We start from the raw sequence: 23241 nt of genomic DNA on the forward strand, positions 1-23241 counted from the left end.
AAATAAAAAATTCACAATATGCTGGTTGCATAAGTTTGCACACCTTTAAACTAATACTTTGTTGTGTGTGCACACCCTTAAACCAATACTTTGTTGAAGCACCTTTTAATTTAATTACAGCATTCAGTCTTCTTGGGTAGGAGTCTATCAGCATTGCACATATTCACTTGGCAATATTTGCCCACTCTTCCTTGCAAAAGTGCTCCAAATCTGTCAGATTGCGAGGGCATCTTTTGTACACAGCCCTCTTCATGTCACCACACAGATTTTCTATTGGATTAGGTCTGGGCTCTGGCTGGGCTGTTCCAAAACTTTAATTTTGTTCTGGTGAAGCCATTCTTTTGTTAATTTGGATGTATGCTTGGGGTTGTTGTCATGTTGAAAGGTGAAATTCCTCTTCATCTTCAGCTTTCTAGTAGATGCTTGAAGGTTTTGGGCCAAAAGTAACAGGTATTTGGAACTGTTCATAATTCCCTCCACCTTGACTAAAGCCCCAGTTCCAGCTGAAGAAAAGCACCCCCAAAGCATGATACTGCCACCACCATGCTTCACTGTGGGGATGGTGCTCTTTTGGTGATGAGAAGTGTTGTTTTTGCACCAGACATATCTTTTGGAATTGTGGCTAAAAAGTTCAGCCTTGGTCTCATCAGACCATAGCACATTTTCCCACATGGTTTTGGGAGACCTGATGTATTGTTTTGCAAATTTTAGCCAGGCCTGGATGTTTTTCAGTAAAAGAAAAGGCTTCCGTCTTGCAACCCAACTCCATAGTCTAGACATATGAAGAATACTGGAGATTGTTGTCACATGTAGTACACAACCACTACTTGCCAGAAATTCCTGCAGCTCCTTCAGTGTTGCTGTATGACTCTTGGCAGCCTCCCTGACCAGTTTTCATGTTGTCTTTTCAACAGTTTTGGAGAGACTTCCAGTTCTTTGCAATGTCACTGTTGTCCCATATTTTCTCCACTTTTTGATGACTGTCTCAACTGTGTTCCATGGTATATCCAATGCTGTAGAAATTTTTTGTACCCTTCGCTTGACAGATAGCTTTCAACAATGAGATCCCTTTGATGCTTTGTAAACTCTCTGTGAACCATGGCTTTGGCTGTAGCGAGCAACAGAGTAAATGTCAGGAAAATCCTACTGGAGCAGTGGATATAGAAAGTGTACACACTCCTGTTAAAATGCCAGGTTTATGTGATATAAAAAATTGAGACCACAATAAATCATTTCAAAACATTTCCCACCTTTAATGTGATCTATAACCTGTACAATTCAATTGAAAAACAAATCTTTTAGGGGGAAAAAATGGAAAACTTACAATAAGCTGGTTGCATAAGTGTGCACACCCTTAAACAAATACTTTGTAGAAGCACCTTTTGATTTAATTACAGCATTCAGTCTTCTTGGGTAGAAGTATATCAGCATGGTACATCTTGACTAGACAATATTTGCCCACTCTTCCTTGCAAAAGCTCTCCAAATCTGTCAGATTGCGAGGACATCTCTTGTGCACAGCCCTCTTCAGGTCACTCCACAGATTTTCTATTCAATGCTATGGAAATTTTTTGTACCCTTCTCTTGACAGATGCCTTTCAACAATAAGATCCCTTTGATGTTTTGTAAGCCCTCTGAGAACCATGGCTTTTGCTGTAGCAGGCAACTGAGTAAATGTCAAGAAAATCCAACTAGGACAGCTGAACTTTATTTGGGATTAATCAGAGTCTCTTTAATTGATGACAGGTGTGTACCCAAGAAGACTGAATGCTGTAATTAAATCAAAAGGTGCTTCAACAAAGTATTAGTTTAAAGGTGTGGACACTTATGCAACCAGCTTATTGTACATTTTTATTTTTTTATATTTTTACCCCTAACAGATTTGTTTGTTTTTCAATTGAATTGTACAGGTTATAGGTCACATTAAAGGTGGGAAAAGTTTTGAAATGATTATTGTGGTCTCATTTTTTATAACACAAAAACCTGGCATTTTAACAGGGGTGTGTACACTTTTTGTATCCATATACACGCACACACACACATACATAGGTATTTAATATATATATATATATATATATATATATATATATATATATTTATACATATAGGTATATATATATATATATATATATATATATATATATATATATATATACATATATATATATATATATATATATATGGGTCTAGGACTATTCACTGAAAGCACATTTCACTGAAATATATTTGACTATGTACAATTCACTGAAAGCTCAAGTCACTGAAAACACAATTCACTGAAACACATTTAACTGAAAGTTATATATATGTACTTTTCCCCACTGTAGTGCAACCCTGGAGTTAGGATATATAGTAAGGGGGGCACCCTACCTATTTTAAATATTTTGAACTATACACATGTACACTTGCAATTTCAATAAATTACTCTTTTCTAAACTTAATATATATCCAAACTATATGGGGGGGCTAGGCCCCCAACACCCCCAATGTGGGGGGCGGTGCCCCCTTTACTATATATAGTAACTCCAGGGTTGCACTAAAGTGGGGTAAAGGCCATAAATAACTTTCAGTGAAATGTGTTTCAGTGAATTGAGTTTTCAGTGAATTGTGCTTTCAGTGATTTGTTCACAGTCATTTGACTTTCAGTGAAATGTGCTTTCAGTGAATAGTCCTAGACCCATATATTAGAATGAATATATAGACCCATATATATATATATATATATATATATATATATATATATATATATATATATATATATATATATATATATATATATATATATATATATATATATATATATATATATATATATATATGTATGTATATATATATATATATATATATATATATATATATATATACACATACACAAGCAAGTTGCAAGGTGCATGCACTATGCTAAATGGAGTAGGAAACCAGTATGGAAAAATCACCAAAACTCCAGAACCAATGTACTCCGAAAATGTGTTTAATGATAAATCAGTCCTCCTGCCTGACAACAGACACTGGGTTTTGCAATCTAGCTTTTTCAGTGCTGTGAAACCATTGTATAGCTTAGGAAAAAAACAAATAGGATGAAAATCTTAAATGATAGGAAGTAAAGCTTCAAAAACATGAAAACAGACTAGTGAAAATATCATCAAGATACAGAAATAAACAAAAATGCATAAGAATAAAAACCTATTGAGTAAGAAATCTATGACATCTTATACTGCCACCGAAAGAAAAGTGCAATAGTGTGGTTTTTTTTTTTTTAGTAATCCAACATCTTTTATAGCAAATGGTCTATAAACTCTGTCTATACCTATAAATTGAACTGAACCATGTTGCAAATCTTACTGTTTCTGGAAAGAGCACTCCTGCCCCCGTGGCACCCGATGCCACTTAGAGGTACTGCTATTCTTAATTTCCAGAGAAAGGAAGTCTGTCACACATAAAAGGATTTGCACATTCAGATCATCATGTATGTAATCCAGTTACTACTGAAGGTAATGAATGTGCAGATTCTGAAGGTCTTAGTGATAATAACAGAGGTGAAAGGTTTGGTCCTGCTAACTACTTCACAATTTGTAGTTGCCACATGGTGAACAGTCCTAAGTATCTGTGTACTACTTAGGTTACCATGAGTGCTTTTAGGTTTGAAATTCCTACTTCTGCGATAACTTGTCAATAACTATGTCCTGAAACATGTCATCTGAGACAGTGCCAATGTTTCTGTATGACTTCCTTAATTTGAAAACTGAATAGTAAGTGGCAATAAATTTGAGTTCACATCTTTTTGATTCTTGCCTGATATATTAGTAAATTTTCTCAATCAAACAATGTAGCTATGTTCCTAGCCTCTGTAATGATCTTGTGGTCATAGCTCCTCATCAAAAATCACTGATATAAACCCTCAGTTTCTTTTCACAATTTGTTTCTGAATTACAAATTTCGACTGCGGTGGTGGTGCTGCGGTAGCGTTGTCGCCTCACAGTAAGACGCTGTCCGGTTCAATTCTCAGGTAGAGCGTCTTCTGCGTGGAGACATCCGTGAATGGGCGTACCTTCGTTGAAGGTTGTGCGTCAGGCCTGGCAAGCCAGTACGTAAAAATCAACTGCCAATCATTAGCGGACCGGAGTTCTGCTGCGGCGACCCCTAACCGGGAAAAGCCGAAAGACACAAACAAACATGTATCCTTAAAAACTGGGATTTTTGAATGTTATTTGTGTGTGTAGACTGACAGTTATCATAATCTAACAGTGAATTTTTCCTAAACGGTTTTCTACTCACAGAAGTGCAGACTGAACCATCAAAAATTTGTAACAAACAGATTATTCCTGGTTGTAAAATAAATACCAAACTGTTTGTTACTTAAATGTGTCATGAATTTTTTCAGCAATGATAAATCTCCAGTCCACACCATCCAAAAGTCGTCAAGAAAGCAGCACCACATTTCCACAGGTTTGAACAAGGGATGGTTAACTAAATTACAAATATTGAATTGTTCCAAATAATAAACTTGAAAAATAAAATAAAAAAAAAAAAAAAGGACTCCATGCATGCATGCATGTTTCTGAAACTCTCCTGCATGCATGCATTGCTCATTCATCAGCTCCAGACTGCGGTCTGCACGGATGACCGCACAGACCAAAGGTCACCCGGACTGCGCCCGCCCATGGAATCATGGGACTAGCCATCTCTCGCAGGAGACCCATGCGGCAGCAGTTTTTTGTGAGGGAGACCCTGCTGGCAGAGGATCGGGCCATTTTTTGTGGAGAGACCATGCTGCAGAGTTAATAAATGCTAAAAATGTCACATTTGAATATCAGACGGTAATGCAAAGCTTTTATTCTAGCAATTTTCTATATTACCCCGTTATTGCTTTCATCCAGATTTTTTGTGCTAAGGTTTGAGAGGGTAAGAACTGTATTCCCCATTACTGGCTTTGTCCGGTGTTTTTTGCTAAGAGATTGAGAAGAGAGAGAGAGCCTATGAGAGAACTGAATTCACTGAATGTTTTATGTATTTCACCCATTATTGGCTTTGTTCACCTTGCCTTGTTAATAGCACAACAGGTAGTATACTTGCTTTTTGATGCAGAAAGCTGTGGTTCTACTCCCACAGTAGATAGATGCATTGCTGATACTGTGTACTTTTTCAGGGGTGGATGCTGCACACTTTTTGGCAAAGATACCTAGTAATCTATGAACCTGGTTTATCCCACTCATCCACTCCCTATTGCAATATATAATATTTATAGCATTTTTTTTTTTTATATTCATCAATTATTCAGGGCACTTCATTTGTACGGGCAACAGTTGAAACAAAGTTGTTTACAAGTGCATGTTCTCCATGTAATACCTCATTATTTAGATAACTCTCTTTTATGATTTTATTATATGAGATTTTTTTTACTTTTAGATGCGCATATGTACTGATACTGGCCGGACTGTAGAAGTTTGGATGGAAATGTTCTGAATTGGGCAGCTTTGTTATTACTGGGTGCATGCATTTTGTTTCATTGTTTACTGGAAAAATTTCAAAAAAAAAAAAACCTCTAAAAAAACTAACTGTGTATTGTAGGAATATAATATAATTTAATCATCAGGAAGGTGTAAGGAAAGAGCATGTGTATGTTTCAGGTGCAAGAGGCCTGTAGATTGAAAAAAGTCCAAAAAAAATCAAAAACTCTGCCACTGCAAATGGAATTTATTTTCTTGTTTGAATTTGATGCAATTTCAGTTCATGTGAGTTTTCAACGTTTTTCAAGGGCAGTTTAGTTTTAAAGTCTGCTGTGCTTTCATTGTGAGACTAGCAGATATTATTTAGCAGATATGATATCTAAAATAAATGTAAAAAAAAAAAAAAAAAAATAAAACAAAGTAAAAAAATCATAAGATTAGTAAAGCATTAGTTTTCATGGTTCCACCATGTTTTTTTTTTTAGTGTTTTCCTGGTTAGTGTTTATGGTAAATGGGGTGAAAAGTAACTGGAATGGGTTATGGAAACCATGTCTTTTAGCCAGGATTTTGTTCATGGGGCAGTAATTTGACTCAGCAGCCTCATCAGAACATTCTCTCATGACTAGAATTTTTTACCAGAATGAATTTTTTTTAGCTTCTTATTTTTGTTTTTTTATTTTTTCTTTTTTCCTCATAAAATTTTAATCACTTCTGTCAAATCATTATAATGAAATCAAGTTCAGTTTCAAGAAAATTGCAGGAAGAGACTTTTGCATCTTCTAGAAATCAATAGTTAAAGACTTGTTATTCTATCAACTGTAGGTTAGTATTATAGAATTGTATTTATTTAGAAATATAATTTTTCTTAACCCTTTTCCTGCATTAACAGGTTGAGAGAATTGGATCTCCCAGAGGTGCTGCAAAAAATTAGGCATATCAAAACAGGTATTTAAAATCGATTTTGGCTCAAAATTTCAAATCTAATGATGCTGCTCTTCATAAAAATGTTCATTTTTAAAGAAATGGCAAAGTTAATAAATTAGTAAATATTAGTAATAATCAGTTATAGATTGCTTTTATTTCAGAAATTTTTTATTTTGTGAATTGCATTTTGTATCAATTTTTCTTTTGGTTGTTTTTGCTAGCAGCCAGTGGTGTAATCTTTAAATTTTTCCTTTTTGTATGGTGGTTTTTTGATTTTTTGTTTTATTTTTTTGGTTTTAAAGTCATAAAAATGCAAGTTTAAATGTTTTTTTTTGAATTTGGACTATAAAGTTTCAATTAAAGACTGAACCTAAAATTTTATTTCTTTCATTTCAGTTCTTGAATCAATACAAATAAGTAAAAAGTATATTATTTTGAGCCTTTTCTTATTTTCTATATTTTTTCAGTGTCAGCCTCTTTTTTTTCCAACTGTGACTTTCTTTATGGCTTTGTCCAGATTTCTTTGACTCTGATTTTCCTAGTACAGTCTTCAGAGAGCCATGTCTATTGCAAAGACTCTCACCCTGTGTCACCTACATTTCAACAGTTATGCAGTGTAACTTTCATCACCCCAACATGTATACAATGTAATGTAAGTTACAATGTTTATCCAAGGCTGCAGTGCCAACCAAAGGTATGTTTCTCCTGTCTTTTTTTAGTAATATTTTTGGTGTTTTTCTTTCAAAGTCTGATTTTTATATTGTTTATTATGCTTATGTTTGTGACCATCTTAGTTGCTTGTTGCTTATGCTTTGCTGCCATAAATCTTATTAAGTTTTAACTAGATGTAATATGTAAGCTGTTCATAAAAAGCATGTTGTTGCTGTTGCACACTCTTTTAAAATAATCATAATTTGCACCTTTCTGTTGTTGCCATGCAGAAAATAATAACATAATAACTGAATAAATTGAATGTGGGATGATATTAGCATGCAAGCTACAGTGTACAGAATAACAAACAGTTTTACATTATTTGTTATCTACATATGTTTGGTCATGATAACAAAGTAATACAGGTCAAGCATAGTAAACTTTTTTGTTTCATTTTTTTTTGTGGCTTTTTACCTGTTTCCTGTTTTCCAATTTTCCTTGTCATGTTTCCTTATTACTTGGATTTTTTTTTAAGTTGATTTTTTTCTTTTGGCTTGCTTTTTTTGATACAAGTTTTTTTTTACATTTTTTATTAATAAAAGTATATAAATAATTTACTTTAGAAATGCAGTAAACTTGGTACTTTTTACCTGGCACTTTGTTTTATACTTGATTTAGCTGAGTGCAATTAGAATGTATTTGGTAAGTTTAATATTATGTTCTTTGCTTTTGAATTTTTATTTTTGTCTTAAATTTTATTAAGCTGCCATGCAGCCAATGGATTGATACATTTGTTTTCTTCTACACTTTCCCCTTTTTTTTTGATTGACTCTCATAATGATTTTCTTGGCACTGGGGCAGCGTATTTAATTAAAGTTACATTTTTGTGGTTTTTTGATCCAGCCTCCTTTTTTCTGCAATTATTTACCCTTCTCCATTGTTTTCCCACCCATTTTCCCCCTTTTTTCCCCCCCTTGATCATTTCCAGTCCCACACAACTGTCCAAATGACCCATGAAAATGTCAGCATAAAGGAGGTAAAAGATACATGCATTGCAGTACCACTTAAATGCAAAAAATGCAAGTCTTGATAATAAAATACATTTTTCTTAAGGACATACTCTAAACATATTCACCAGGAAATCATTTAACATAACTGAAATGCCCAAACAGTATTTTAACTACTCTAATACCCCCATCATGGGGTACACTGGTATATAATGATTTCACATCACTTGTGCATAAATATGATGAATTCAATAGTTTTTGATTATGTAGTGCCTGTAGAAAGTGTGCTGTGTCTTTAAGTCTGTCAGGAATGTCAATGGTTTCAGATGAAATTCAAAGAAATCTGAACAAGATTCTGTCAGTGTAATTCTGCCAGAAACAATGGGCCTGTCTAGTGGTGGAAAAACATTATTGGACATTTTAGGTAAGAAATATATAATCTCTTTCTGAGTTTGAGTTTCTGCAGAATGCTAATATCTGACAGTAAATGAATATAGGAAAAACGGTATAAATGAGATATTTACATTTAACAGAGACACTATGACACCAGAAAGTGTTTCAACCTTTAGATTACCTACCAAATCAGAATTAGTTTCACATAGTTCTTCATATTCTGAAACATTAGCAACATTTTCTCTTATTTCTCTGCTTTCTGCCACCTCTCTTGGTATTAAAAGGACAGAATCTACGCACCACCTTTATCTGAATGTTTCTTAGCTACATACAGATGATTTAGCAGAGTCTATCTCTGTGACAATGTCAGCATTTGTTGAAATACCAATAGCTGAATCATAAGCTTATTTGTTATGTCCTTCAGAAGCTTAACATTTGTGTTTAGTTTTATCCCCCCCGAAGTGGCATCTATAGAAAAGATTACCCCATGTTTCTGCTTTTTATGAAAGCAGGCAGTATCAGCATAATCACCCAGATCTCTCTTACATTTCTTTTTTTTTCTTTCCTGTAGTTTAATATTCTAGTTTTCGATACTATTTTTATATTTCCAAAATATATCTTCACAGGCAGATCATTACTAAACATTAGTGTTTAGTTTAATGCTGTTTGTACATTATTGTTACTAAGATCTGGTAATTTAATCTCATAACACTCAACCAGTAATTATACAAACACCAGAGAAACTACATTCTGAACAGTACACCATTTGCCTCAAAAAACAGAAGTATCCCCATTACTTGGTTCTATGTATACTCTCTGGGCACCATTTTCTGTTTTGAATATCTCTTTAGGAAATGCAGAAGCCAAATAATGGAACAGAGATTTTTTTGTGACAGGATGCAAATATTCAAAAAATGACAAGAAGTAAAACTTCAAAATAAAATATAAACAAACAATTGAAAATAACCTCAGCAATACATAAATATGACAATACACATAAAAATAAATATATTCACATCAAATCCATGACTTCAGCTATGTATCTATCAATATATGTGTAAATGTGTGTGTGTGTGTGTTGGGGTGTGTGTGTGTGTGTGTGTGTGTGTGTGTGTGTGTGTGTGTGTGTGTGTGTGCGTGTGCATATGTATGTATAGTTCTGTATCATTTTTGGAAGGTAGAGTTGACTGAAAGAATAACTGTATGTACCAATGACTGAAGATGCAAACCCAATTTTGTATTTAAAACTGCTAAAAATTGTAAATATCTCTTTGAATACCCTACTAATCACAGAACAACTACTTTCATTGGTACCTGCAGATGTGGGATGTATAGACAATGCTTATATATTTTAGAAAAGCAGGCTACAACCTTTGATAGGTTCCCCCATAAGGTACTGTTAACAAGTGGAAATTGTACCACTAAAGGGGTAGTTTACATGGCAATTTGCCAGATTTGTTTAACATTTTATATTGGGAAGACAGAGAGACAATTTAGGAAAAGAATTTATGAGCACATACATATATGCAATTTCAAGAAACAACCTAAACAATGCCCTGTATAAACATTCTATTGTCTGTAAGGCTTCAAAATTTTTGTTTTGACTTTTGGAGGTACTGCCTCAGGACTTGAGAGATGGCTCTTGAACAACTAAGTTAGAATAAAGGGAGCTCAATTGGCAGTTAAGGCTATGTGCAACTTATGGTCTGGGATTGAATGATCAAGTTTCTATATCTCCAATTTTAAAGCTGAGAGCCAGTGATGTTTAATTTTTTTTGTAAACAGTTCAGTCTTCTATTGGTCTAAGTATTTATATTTATACTATTTGGCTAAATTAGTTTTAACTTTATGAGAGTGTGCATTTTAATAATTATTATTAAATTCCAATGTTAACTTGGATTTTAATTGAACATGTGTAGTGACAGGATGAAGTTAAACTTGTGGTAGTGTCCAATAAGAGATTTAAATGTACATATTTTTAAGCAACAAGGTTCTGATGAAGTTCAGTATTTGAAAGGACAAATTAACTTAACCTATGTTTTTGTGTTTAATTAAACATTCACTTTGATTATTATGGTCCAAGCCATTCCATTCTTTGGAGAATTTATTTTGCAGCTGAGTGTGTTACTTGGGGACACTGTATAAGCCTATTTCTGGTGTGTTTTTAGTTGATGATTTCTACAGGCTACATGGACACATGCTGGGTTTTTTTTGGGGTTGTTTGTTTTGTTTTTCAAAATCCCATATGATATCATAGCCAGCTATAGATCATCCTCCATGTCCCAAAAAACTCACAATGCATACTTGGACCTACTGGAGATACTTAACATCCAACATAACACCCTACTCATGGGAGGCTTTAATTACCCCTCTATAGATCGGGAATCCTACATGACCTGAAATCTGCAAGCACAGAGATTCCTGGACTTCATAAATATAAACAGCCTTGAAAAAATAGTGAATACACCTACTACAGGATCTAACATACTGGACCTCATGCTCATAGATATGGGAGAACACTCCACCCCCACAATGTCTTGTCCTCCCTGGTAAGGTCCGAATATAAAGTCGTCTCCTTTAAAATCAAAATCAACTCTGTAATCCTATTAAAACCAGTAACAGTTAGGAAATATTCCAATGAAAGTTACCTGTTATTAAGTGATGGTTTGTCAAAATTCTCCAAAGCCCGAGAACACACCAGTCTATGCTGAATTGCTCTCAGAAACTCTGTACAACTATGTCAATGGCGGCATAGAGGCTGCTATACCTACTTAGAAGTAAGTCCAGAACTTGCTCCAGAAATAAACTGCCCTGGTGGCATCCCAAATTAAACAGGATATACAATAACTAATAAACAGGCAACTAAGAGGTCTAATTAGGTCAAGTGAAACCAATTTTGAGGCTATATCCTCTCAGGTAAAAGATAACCATAAGGCCTTCTACAGCTATGTCAGAAACCTTAAGGACAGCACACAGCAATATGCTGAACTGTTGGTTAATGGTGCCAAATTCACAGAACCTGGCAATATAGCAAACCTGTTAGTTGTCAAATTCAGTTCCAACATTACCTTCCTCTCACCACAAACCCTCTCCCAATAATACCCTCAAACATAACCCCTGCAACTATAACTAGGGTGCATGTACTGCCTTCACTCACTAAAACCATGAATATGGTTTCAATGGGCCTCCAGAATAGTCTAAAATATGACTTATCAGAACCCCTGAAGTCATTGTTTAATATAGTCTTAAAACAGGCTTTGTGCCGTGTGAATGTAGGACTGCGACAGCTATCCCTTTTCATAAGGGAGGACCTTCAACAGATCTTAGAAACCACAGACCTATTAGTCTGACTAGTCTTATTTGCAAAGCCATGATAAGAATTATCATGGAAATTATTAACAAAGACGTAGGAGGAAGGCCAGGCCTATTGAATCTGGTGGACTTTTTTGAAAAGTTCACTGAGGCAATGGATAAGGGTGAAAATGGTACATACTGTTTACCTAGATCTGGCTAAGCCATTTGATATAATACCCCACTTGGGCATTGTTAACTAACTTATAAAAGTAGATCTAGACCCCTTTATAACATGCTGGATTGCTAGCCCAGCAATGGCACACAGTCTGTGATCTGTGTACCCCTATTTTGAGGATACCACACACCATAGTAGGTACCCAAAGCAGTTGGTCTATAAAACTCTTCTCCCTACAGGGCGTCATTTTGAGTCTGTGCTGCTGTCCACAACACCATTCTCGGGTTAGTTTGAGATGGAACCACTCAGCATATTTTTCAGCGATGGGAGAAACCCCACAAAGACACAGGGAGAGCATGCAAACACCAAAGAGGCATTGTCCGAAAGTCAGGATTGAATCTTGTACCTTGTGCATTGGCACTGAAGACCTTTACCATTATGGCAACTGATCTCTTGATACGATAAGTGTCTTAGTGTTATATTTTACCTGCACTTTACATGTAGTACAGAAGCCATCCATGACTTGGACTAAAAGAAACACAGAATAAGGACTAAACATAACACAGAATGTGATGCAAATGCAAAGCATTGATCCTGTCATATGTGATCCAAGATCAGGACTGGACGTGGAGGGATACTTCTGACCATGAAAGATCACAAAGTAGCCAGAGGTTTTTCCACTTTCACAAGGAAATCAAAGGAATGACTTGCTTTACTAGGACCTCATGATGAAGGATAAGAATGACCTTTGACTGCAGTCATATGTGAGTGCAGCAGGTGAGGTACATGTGCAGTGAGTGGCATGCATCAGTGCTGCACCATTGCATGTACTGTAAATGGGAGATGGAGCTAGAGGATAATCACATCAACACTGTCAGTGTCCTAGATTTAGAGTCTCAATTCCCTCTACTACTGAAGCTAAGTATCAGTTCTTGAAAACTAAAGCCCATGAAGTCTGGAATATGTAAGGGTTATCTGGAATACATCTGGGGAAGTCAGAGTAACAAAACAGGTTAAGGGGTGCATTGATGTCTGGAGGGAAATAACTCCCTTCAAGGGAGGAACTCAGAATTGAGCCCAGAAGTCTTCAAAATTAGACATGGGTTTCCCCAAAACTATTAAAATAAAAATAACTATACAGTAATACTCAAGTATACAAGTATAAAGCCAGACAACACTTGGAAATGACTGCTTTTTGGTGTGCTGCTCTTTTGTATAATTTTGGTTTCAGCTATATTTCATGTATTTCTAGAATTTGTTTTTTTATTTGTCTTCTTGTTTTTTGAGTATTTAGTATGTGATGCCCCAGGCTCTGGCCCAGCAATCAAGGAGCCTCAATCCTCATCACTAACACCAGGGAGGCCGTCTCCTAGAAGAGGAAAGGATAACTAATACACAGTAAAGTACAATTTCCCTTAAGTGCACATATAGATCACAGTCAGCCTGGGGCTGGTTGCTCCCTTGCTCACCAGGTCTCCAATAAGGCTCCCCACTGGCACAGCTATAGGGTCCAGGTCTCAGCCTAACTAGGCAACCTAAACCTCCAGTACGCTCTCTGTCCAACCAGTAGCTGACACAACACGGACACATACTTTGAGAAGAGGTTATACAACCACACAGACTTTCCTGGGAAAAGGCTGGCACAGGTTCTCCATACGGTAGTAATTCCTGCCACCACCCAGCTAATATTATCAGCTACTAAAAGGCCCTTAAAAGAGTGTCCAATTATTACTGTGCAATATTATAATCCAGTGGTAGCATGACACACAGTCAAGGCTTAATTTGGAGTGACTTAGACAGTAAAATATGTAAATATGTAATGTACTTTACAGGTTAAATTATCTCTACATAAACCAGCCACAGGTAAAGGTTTTTAAAATATTTAATAATAAATAATTAAAACAAAAGACAATACTACTACACCACTGAGATATCTAAGAGTTCAGAGATCACACAGAAACTTAAAATAATACAGTAGGACAGGTCTGATGTCAATGCAAAACACTTAATCTAACTTTCTAACCTTTTTTTTTGGGTTAGTTGTCCAAGATCAAAATGCTTCTCAGTCTCTCACTCAACAATAGTTTTTAAACACTAACCAACAGCTCTCTTAGGCCCTCCCAAATTACATAATTTTTGACATTTAGTCTGGAATTCCCAGGCCACAAACTGCATTATTTAACAAGCTAATACCTGCTCAGGAGACTACAACAATAAAAGGCATTTCACATATACACTAGCTTAAACCAGAGCAATAAAGCACCTTCCACATGTAAATTCTGGCCCTTAACTTTAACCTTAAAACAATGGGCCTGAAACCTTCATCCAGACTCACTGGAGCTGACTTCTAAACATCAAAGAGATTCATAAGATCTTTTCAGCTTCAAAAGACACATTTGAAATGCTTGGCTTGGTTTTCCTTACAGCAGATGGCAATGTTGCAACAATCTTGAAGTTCGCATTTTACAGTGTTTTCTTTCATTTAAAAACACAAGCCTGTATTTTACATTTATTTATGCAATTGATAGAATTATGTATCAAATTCTATTTGACTAGGCTGGCAGCCTTTGCCCATCTTCCTCCAATCTTCACAAGGATGACCATTCTTACACACTTCATTTTTTTTGCTTGTCACCCACTGTCCATTAATCCCTACCTTCCTTCACCTCTCTGGTGACCCCTTCATTTCCTCAGGCAAGAGCCTTCTGGCTCATGCAGTCCCTTAGAGTGAGAATTGAGTGAGACAGGAGAGCCATCATTGATGCAAGAGAAACCAAAGTTTTTCTTATTAAGCCTCCTCTGTGTTTGCCTGTAACACTCAAACGACTGGCATACAGTAGGCCATGTTGATATTCTACAAACGTCAAAGGATATGAAATCAAATGGCCCTGCCCCCTTCCTCTTGGAGACAGCACCTTCATGTGATCCCCTGTCTCCAGTGGGGATTTAACAATATCAAGTGTGCCTCGGTATGTTTTCACGCCCCCTCAAAGAAAGGTGAGCATGTTAAACCTTATCATTTCTCTCCTCCCCACTTGCTAGATGGTGCCAGAAATATTAATTAAATTCAGGTCACCTAGACCATAGTAATGATTTTATCCCTCTACGCCAACAAAGATTGTGTCCCTTCCATTTCTGTTTTATTTTCATGGTGTCTCCGGCAGCCTGAAAAACTGTAATACAAAGGAAAACAACGATGCTAATGTGTTGTTCACGGCTGGAACAATTCAAGACATGTCTTATAGCGGTTGCACTTTGCTGTAGAGAACAGAAAAGAGAAATAAATAGGAAGTATTAATACATTTCAATAATCACTGCATAACTCAAGAACTAGCTGAGAAATAAACATGTGAATAAGATATGATGAAAATGTTTTCAGAGCAGAGCAGAAACACAGACACTAACTTTTGTGAAACGTTTTATTGTGTTTCAGAGTGAGAAAAATGTGTGACAGTATCAGGGATTACCTGCCTCAGCACAGGTCATTCAGTCCTGGCTCTCCAAATGCAGCAAAGCGCATTTACCGCTCACTGTCTGGCAGATTAAAAGGTGGATGTACTTCCAGTGAATCAGACATTATCAGAAAACTTGAAAAGAAAAAATACAGGAAATCTACTGCTCTGGTAGGTACATTTTTCTATTGTTCTTCATCTTTCAAAAGTGTCTTTGTCTAATAGTCTAACCTAGCAAATACATTGTTACAGTGAAGTGGCATATAAAGGTTTTTCAATGGCCCATCTGTAGTTTAAAATATTTATATTACATAGCAGCCCAGTGGTGTACAGTGGATGGTGGCACTGAATCCTGACTTCAGGTTTGATGACCCAGTTTTGTTTAAAGGTTTCGGAAGCCACAACAGACAGTGGGGCAGGGGTTGCGTAAATGAATGACAACAGGCTAGCTTACTCACCCCACTAGGAACATCTCCATGATGAATAATGAACTGGTAAATATGGCACAGGAGCAGGATGGTCAAGGAAAGGAAGAATTTAAAACATGAGTGTTGCTGGCATCTACACAATCATCCATGATATGGATCCTGAGGTTGCTTCTTACAGTCACCTGACTACAGCCCTAGGTTAGAAGAGATAACCTGATCATTCTCCTACCACAGTTTGCTAACATTCAGTTCAGTTTAGTTCACCAAAGGATCATATGAAGGGGTTCAATTCAAAAAATGCTGGGCAACTGTATTATTCAAGGGGTGGGTACTGGCACATGGGGAACATGGGGTTGCAGACTGACCCTGTAAGTCAGGTCAGGTTGATAATGGCTGTCAGGTAGCTTTTGGAACACGTGATTTGATGGGAATGTCAGAAGTGTGCATGTAAAAATCCCTCAGAATTAGCATCACATACAGCAATGCTGATTCTGTAAGACTGAATGTTTTTATTTATTTATTTTTACTTGAGGATTAAACTTATGGGAACCTGGTCTGTGATGTAGTACTAGTTTTCATGTTATTACTTTAAAATGCTCCATGTTTCTTCCAGCTTTGCAGAAATTTTAGAATGCAGAGATGACAGGAACTGATATAATTTATTGTATCAACAGAATTTGCAGAAATGCATTAACATTTTCAACATGAATAATGGAAGAACTGATTGGACAAACAATATATATTTTGGAAAACTCGCTTAAAACTCAAGAAAGTTAATTCAGGAATATAGGACACAAAAGACTGACAGTTATTTATGAAGTAATAACATTAGCACTGCAAACTAGACTGGAAGAAAGATGTCAAGGTTTGGAAGTTGTTAAATGAAACCTTTCACAAAAGTTAAAAATTTACTGTTTCTGCACAGATAGAATTAATGTATGCACAAACAGAAATGTATTCATTTAAAAAATCAGTATAAAAACATATTTTGTGTGAGTGTGTGTATATGTGTGTGTGTGTGTGTTTGTGTGAGTGTGTGTGTGTGTGTGTCTGCGCGCCTGTATAAAGTCACTGCATTTGTGCAATGCTATTCATCGTGCAGTGGTGGTTAGAGTGCCTGTATAGATGCAGGTGCTTAAAAACATAAATGTCCTATAAAAAAATACCCGTAAGACTCCTGAGCATGTTGTTGCTTGATGAGCACCAGGTTTGCACAAAGGGGGCACATTCTGTGAAATTAGATTGATTTAGTATTTCCTAACTCAATAGCACCTTAGCAGATCTGGGGTTCCTGTTAGAAGAACGAAGACACATTATGTCAAATGCGTTTTCATCGAACTGTAAATGTCGAAAACGCAAAATGACGAAGCAGCTTTTAAGAAAATTCTTTCCCTGGGAAAGAAGTTGCATGGCCGCTTCCATCACTTTGACATTTTCGGCACTGTAGTGCAATCTTGGAGTTGGTATAATTAAGTAGGGGTGTGTGGGGGGCACAGCCCCCCACTTAAAATAGTGTTCAGTTTTTTTTTTTTTTTTTTTTTTGTGAACAGCGAATTTTTTCCCCCCTGGGAAAAAATTTGCTGTTCTGGCTGTTCGCTCTTTTTTGTTTTTGTTCTTTTGTGGTCAATATAACAGCGTTTGATCTTTTGATCGTTCGCTGTTATAACATAGACCCACAGATCTCTTGTCCCTTATAGTAGTCACACAAAAAGTAGCACAAATCTTTTGATACCATAGTCCTTGAAACTTGCTATATTTATACCGGAACCCATGGATCAGCACTTTCCAAATATCTCTGTACCCAGCCTAGTAGAAATGGGAGTCGTGAGATGATGTAGCAGCTGTCTCATGTTTTCTGACAGCCACCTAATTGTTAAACAATCTGATCCAGTATATGACAGATCTACTTATACACTGTCTCTAGAGGCAAAGCTCTCACACACAGCCACTACAAATAACAAACAAATTGTCAGAAACTCACAACACTACACAATACTTGTATACACTACAGGAAAAATGCATACACCTACATATGCTGAAGTTTCTTAAAGTAATCTTCCCTATCCAAAACCTCAAAGACTTTCCAGACACAGTAATTACAACAAATAGCCTTGTCAAACTCATAAACACACTATCAGAGCAGCAGTCACCATGGCGCATTCAGCCTCAACTCATTGCATCTCTAAGGCTAAGCCGATAAGGCAGACCACCACACACTCCAACATTTTGGTCATAGGAGATTCCATTGTGAAGCAAACCAATGTCCCACATATCAGGCTGAGCAAGAAGGTTATGGTCATTACCTCTTAAGGGCATGGATCCATCAGAATGACAATATGTCTCAGTCATATTCCATGTTGGAGTACATGATCTTAGGCATACCTCCCTGGACTATATGAAGAGAGATATCATGGGCTCTCAGCTTATGTGTGCAAGGCTGGTATGAACCTAGCATTGAGCAGTATTCTATCTTCTCTGACAATGATGTCGCAATATTAACAGAAGGTAATTGACTTTAATAATTGTCTTAGTTTTTGATGTCATTCAAAAGGAGTACAATATTTGTCAGATTAGGAGGATATGGCTGAAAGACCATGTTGCTTTGCCAGGGATGGTTGGCACCAGTCCCCTCTAGGCTTTTGAATATCCACACCCATAGTACCTTTTTAGGTGTTACCAATCTGATAAACCTTCTAACATAATAAAACCAACCCAAGAAAATCTAAAGATGTTGATGCTCAATGCCAGGAGTCTAAACAAGACATTCTACTACCTGAAAGCTCTCCTCATCCTGGAGAATGTAGATGTCTGTGCAGTTACTGAGACATGATTTTAAGCCACAGAGACTACACCAGCAGTGCAGGGTTACAATGTCTTCCACATGTTCAGATCTGTTACTGCACAGGAAGGGACTAAAGGTGGGGAATCTCAATTTTTATCAAAGACAAACACGTCTCAAGGCTGGTCAAACAGTACAATGTGCTTGAGCTTCTCCATGCCCAGATTATCATAGTCAAAGCCCAATACTATATACTTGAAAGCTATAGGTCCCCCTATATGACTTACAAAAACCATCACAGATACTTAAACATGTTAGAGACACTCTCGATTCAAACCAATACAATATTAATGGGTGACTTTAACTACCACACTATAAACTGGGAATCTTACATGACCTCCAACATGCAGGCCCAGAGGTTTTAACACTCTGTAAACACAAATACCCTGGACTGGAGAGTCCATGTCAGACCATAAAGCTTTCTCCTTTAAAATAAAATTAAAACCTACCTTATACCAAATAACCCTCCTGCTTTTAGGAATTATTCCAAGGCAAACTTTCTACTTCTAAGTGACACCCTGGAAAAATTTCAAGCCCCTCCAAACCCAGAGAACACTGCAGCTTACACTAAATCATTTACAAGAACACTTTACAATCATATATACAGTTGTATACAAGCTGCAGGACCTATAAAAAATAAATTCATAACAAACTGAAAACATAGGCCATTTTTTTGGAATCTCGACATCAACAGATTATATAACAAATGGAAGAAAATCCTGACCAAAAATAAGAAGTACAATGCCCAGCAAGGTACAAACTCCATCAGCACACTAAATAAACAACTCAGGGGACTAATTTTGTTAACCAAAGCCAAATCTGAGGCAAATTCAGTTATGTCCAAAACTTCAAAGGAAATACACAACAATATACCAAACTAATGGTAAATAAAGCCACTGGTACAGAGCCTGAGGACATAGCAAACCTACTGACTGATAAATTCATCTCCAATTTTATCCCTATTTCTCACCCTGATACCTCTCTAGAAATACCCCCAACAATATCTCCCCCAGGTATCACCAGGGAACATGTCCTCAATGCACTCTCCAATCCTAGGGGTCTCTATAAGAATTATTCAATCAAATCCTTCAAACAAGCTTCATGCCAAGTGAATTGAGGACTTCAGCTGTTATCCCACTACAAATAGGCGGGCCATCATTGTACTCAGGAAACTACCAACCTATAAGCCATACTAGTCTTATATGCAAGGCCATGAAAAGAATAATCATGGCCATTATAAACAATAACATTGAATCCAACTCAGTTTAGTTTCATCAAGGGTAGGTCATATCCACTCAACTTGGTGGACTTTTTCAAAAAGGTCAACAAAGCAATGGAAGAAGTCAGAAAGGTATATTTTGCCCTACCTTAACCTGGCAAAAGCATTTGACACAATTCTGCCTCTGGCACTGTAGACAAGTTCACTGAATTAGGTATAAATCCCTATATCACCCACTGGATAGCCAAGTGGTTCACAGATAGGATAAAAGACGTTAAGATAAGGGATCTACCTCCACAAAAAGGACAGTCACTAGAGGAGTACCTCAGGGCTCAGTGCTGGGGCCACTCCTGTTTGGCATCTGCTCCTCTGAAGTTAAAGCTAACAACAAAAGTTTCTGGCTGACCAAATTCACAAATGATTGCAAATTAGATGCAGTCACTGAATCTTCTCAAGACACAAATATAGCCCAAGAGGGCCTACACAGAGTAATAACTGACGTCAGTCACCATCTTTAACTTAATGCTAACAAGTGCATATAAGTATTTTTGGTAAAACAGCCACGCCTGCAAATTACTACACTGATAATACATCCCTAAGAGTAGACCCAGTAGTCAGGAATTTGAGAACACATGTAGACAGCAAGTTGGCCTTTGACGATCATGTCTCCACAGAAATAAGAAAAACATTCCATACTGCTTAACATATAAGGAAGGGTATGGCATCCAGATCCAAAGATGTCATTGTTTCATTGTGTGAAAAAACACACCCTGTAAGCAGCTGGATAGCAACCACAACAGGAGCTCAATGCACATAAGTTTAATAAAATAATAAAATGAGTTAACAGGTTTAGCGCTTTTGTGTCTTCATTCAGAAACTTCTTCAGAACAATAAAAATTCATGTTAAATCTACATTTATATTCTGCCCACAATCATGTGACTAGTGTCTAATTAATTAATAATTCAATATACATTTGATAATACACAAAACGTGCTTAAAAGACGTAGGTAATGGGTGTAGCAATGGGTACAGCATGAACCCCTAGTTTTGCTAATTTGGTAATGGAGAAATGGGAATCTAAGCTTGCATTTAACAGTGAATTTAAAGATTCCTGGGCTTTCTACACCGGTTACCTGGACAATATATGTATTTTATGGATGGATACAGAAGACAGGTTGACAGAGTTCATCCAATATATTAATCATACCACAGAATTTTTGAGTTTTTTTTTTTACTTATGGTATCAATAGTATTAGTTATTTAGATGTCCAGCTGAGTAAAAATTATGAGTCTGGTTCATTTAGGTCCAAGATATATATATATATATATATATATATATATATATATATATATATATATATATAATTTCACTTCATAATCTTGAAATGCTGAAATACCAAATTTCAGCACTCCGAGATCATGAAGCCGAAAATTCAGAATGCCGAAAGTGCATAAGAGCGAATTTGAATATCTCAAATTCATGCTTATGCATTTCCGGTACATTGCGTGCAGTGTTATGGTGCCTGAAATTGCAGGTGAGTGAGTGTTTCTGTGTGTTTTTGTATGTTGTATGTGTGGGTAAGTGTAGGGAGGTGTAAGTACGTGTGTGAGTGTTGGATTTGTTGGTGTTTGTGTATGTGTGATGTGTATTTGTGTGTGAGCAAGTGGAGAATGCTGTGGTGTGAGGTTTTTTTTATGTTGTGTGCGATCTCGGAGTTGGTATATATAAGTAGGGGGATGCAGGGGGCTTGCCCCCCTGTTTATATGTAGTGTAGGTTTGTTTGGTTTGTGTGCTGTGGGTGGAATGGTGTGTGTGTGTGTTATGTGGTATATGGTGTAATGCATGTTTGTGATTGTGTGATTCGTGATTGTGGGATTCGGTATTGTGAATGGTTCGGCTTCATGGTCTCGGAATGCTGAAATTCTGTATTTCAGCATTTTGAGATTATGAAGTGAAACTCTCTCTCTCTCTCTATATATATATATATATATATATATATATATATATATATATATATATATATATATATATATATATATATAGGAACCCTACCTTCTCAAGCGCATACTTACATTATACTAGCTGGCATCCTATGTTTCAAAAGAAGGCAGTTGTCAAAGAACAACTGGTAAGACTAGCCAGGATGACTACGGAATTTGGAGTGTTTTGTAAGGAATGTGATGTATTATTTGATATGTTTGGAAGGAGGGGATATCCATGGTCTTTTTTGTTAGAGAGCAAAAATGAAGTTGTTCATAAAAGATCTCAAGGTTTTTATAACCCCTTACTTGTGTATGAGATGGTAGGTGGGAATAACATGATGGAGAGAAGTGTAGATGGTCAGTCACTGACAATAGTCAGTGATGTAGTGGGGTTGGACAGTAGAAAATCTTCTATTCCTACCTTCTCTCTGGACAGTTATGCAATTGGTAATATTCTTAAGAATAATTGGGTTATTTTTGCTATGGATAGTCAGCTGATTAAAATTTTAGGTAGTGCCCCCCCAATAGTGTATAAGAAGGATACAACATTGAAGCAAATATTAGAAAGTAATAACACATCAGTTACAAGCAAAGCAGGCATGATTAAGTGTGGGAGGTGTAAGCCATATCCATATATATTGACCACTGACTGTCTATTTATTAATGGTGTTGAATTTAAAGTTAGACATCATTTTTCATGTAATTCACACTAAGTGGTGTATGTAGCAAGTTGAGGTACATGTCCAGCATTCTATGTTGGGAAAACCTTGAGAAAACTCAAGGATAGGGTATATCTAAAGCAATCCCAATCCCTCTGCACCACGTGCTCCAGAGACCCCAAACTAATATACCACAATCAACAAAACATGTTCTAGGGACAGGTTCCTCACCCAGAGACTGCCCATGCTCTCAAATAAACTTCCCATACATGTCAAGCAGAGCACCTCCCTGTCCCTCTTCAAGAAAAATCTTGATGAGTGGATGGGTAATAGAAAGTTGAACCCAGGGATCACTCCTGTGGCTCTACTTGATAGAGGCACTGGGAACTAACGTCAGGCGGCATGATGCCAGGGCATTTCTATGGGCTAGGCTTGTGAAGGCTCCAGGGCCATTAGCCTAGTACACACCTATGAACCTATGAACATTTGGTAGACATTAAAAAGTGTAGAAATAATAATGCATTATACAGGCATATACTTGAGTATCCTGGGCATGACTTTAAATTTGTGGTGATTGAGCAAATTAAGAGTTATTTGAGGGGATACATCACTGCAGACCATTTGGATAAATGTGAATTAAAATGGCAAATAATGTTAAATGCTACCAATTGGCCAGGAATTAATGATTCAATGTCTATTAGCTGTTTATTAAAGCTAAAGAGTTTAGAAGTATAATGTTTTTTATGAATTCTATAAAATTTCATGAAATT

General features: G+C 36.5%; 1 protein-coding gene across 1 annotated transcript in view; it reads left to right on the forward strand.

Annotated features, from left to right (window-relative positions):
- Positions 1 to 23241, forward strand: part of LOC122804124 (ankyrin repeat and fibronectin type-III domain-containing protein 1-like) — an 828648-nt gene that overhangs the window by 555561 nt on the left and 249846 nt on the right. Inside the window, exon 4 of the mRNA XM_044073813.1 lies at positions 15324 to 15513. Coding sequence (XP_043929748.1) covers positions 15334 to 15513 — 180 coding nt within the window. The 5' untranslated portion in view covers positions 15324 to 15333. The remainder of the gene's footprint in view (positions 1 to 15323; positions 15514 to 23241) is intronic.

The sequence above is a fragment of the Protopterus annectens genome, chromosome 1.part0, assembly GCF_019279795.1.
Source record: "Protopterus annectens isolate FY-2018-M chromosome 1.part0, PAN1.0, whole genome shotgun sequence".
Classification (NCBI taxonomy): Eukaryota; Metazoa; Chordata; order Ceratodontiformes; family Protopteridae; genus Protopterus; species Protopterus annectens.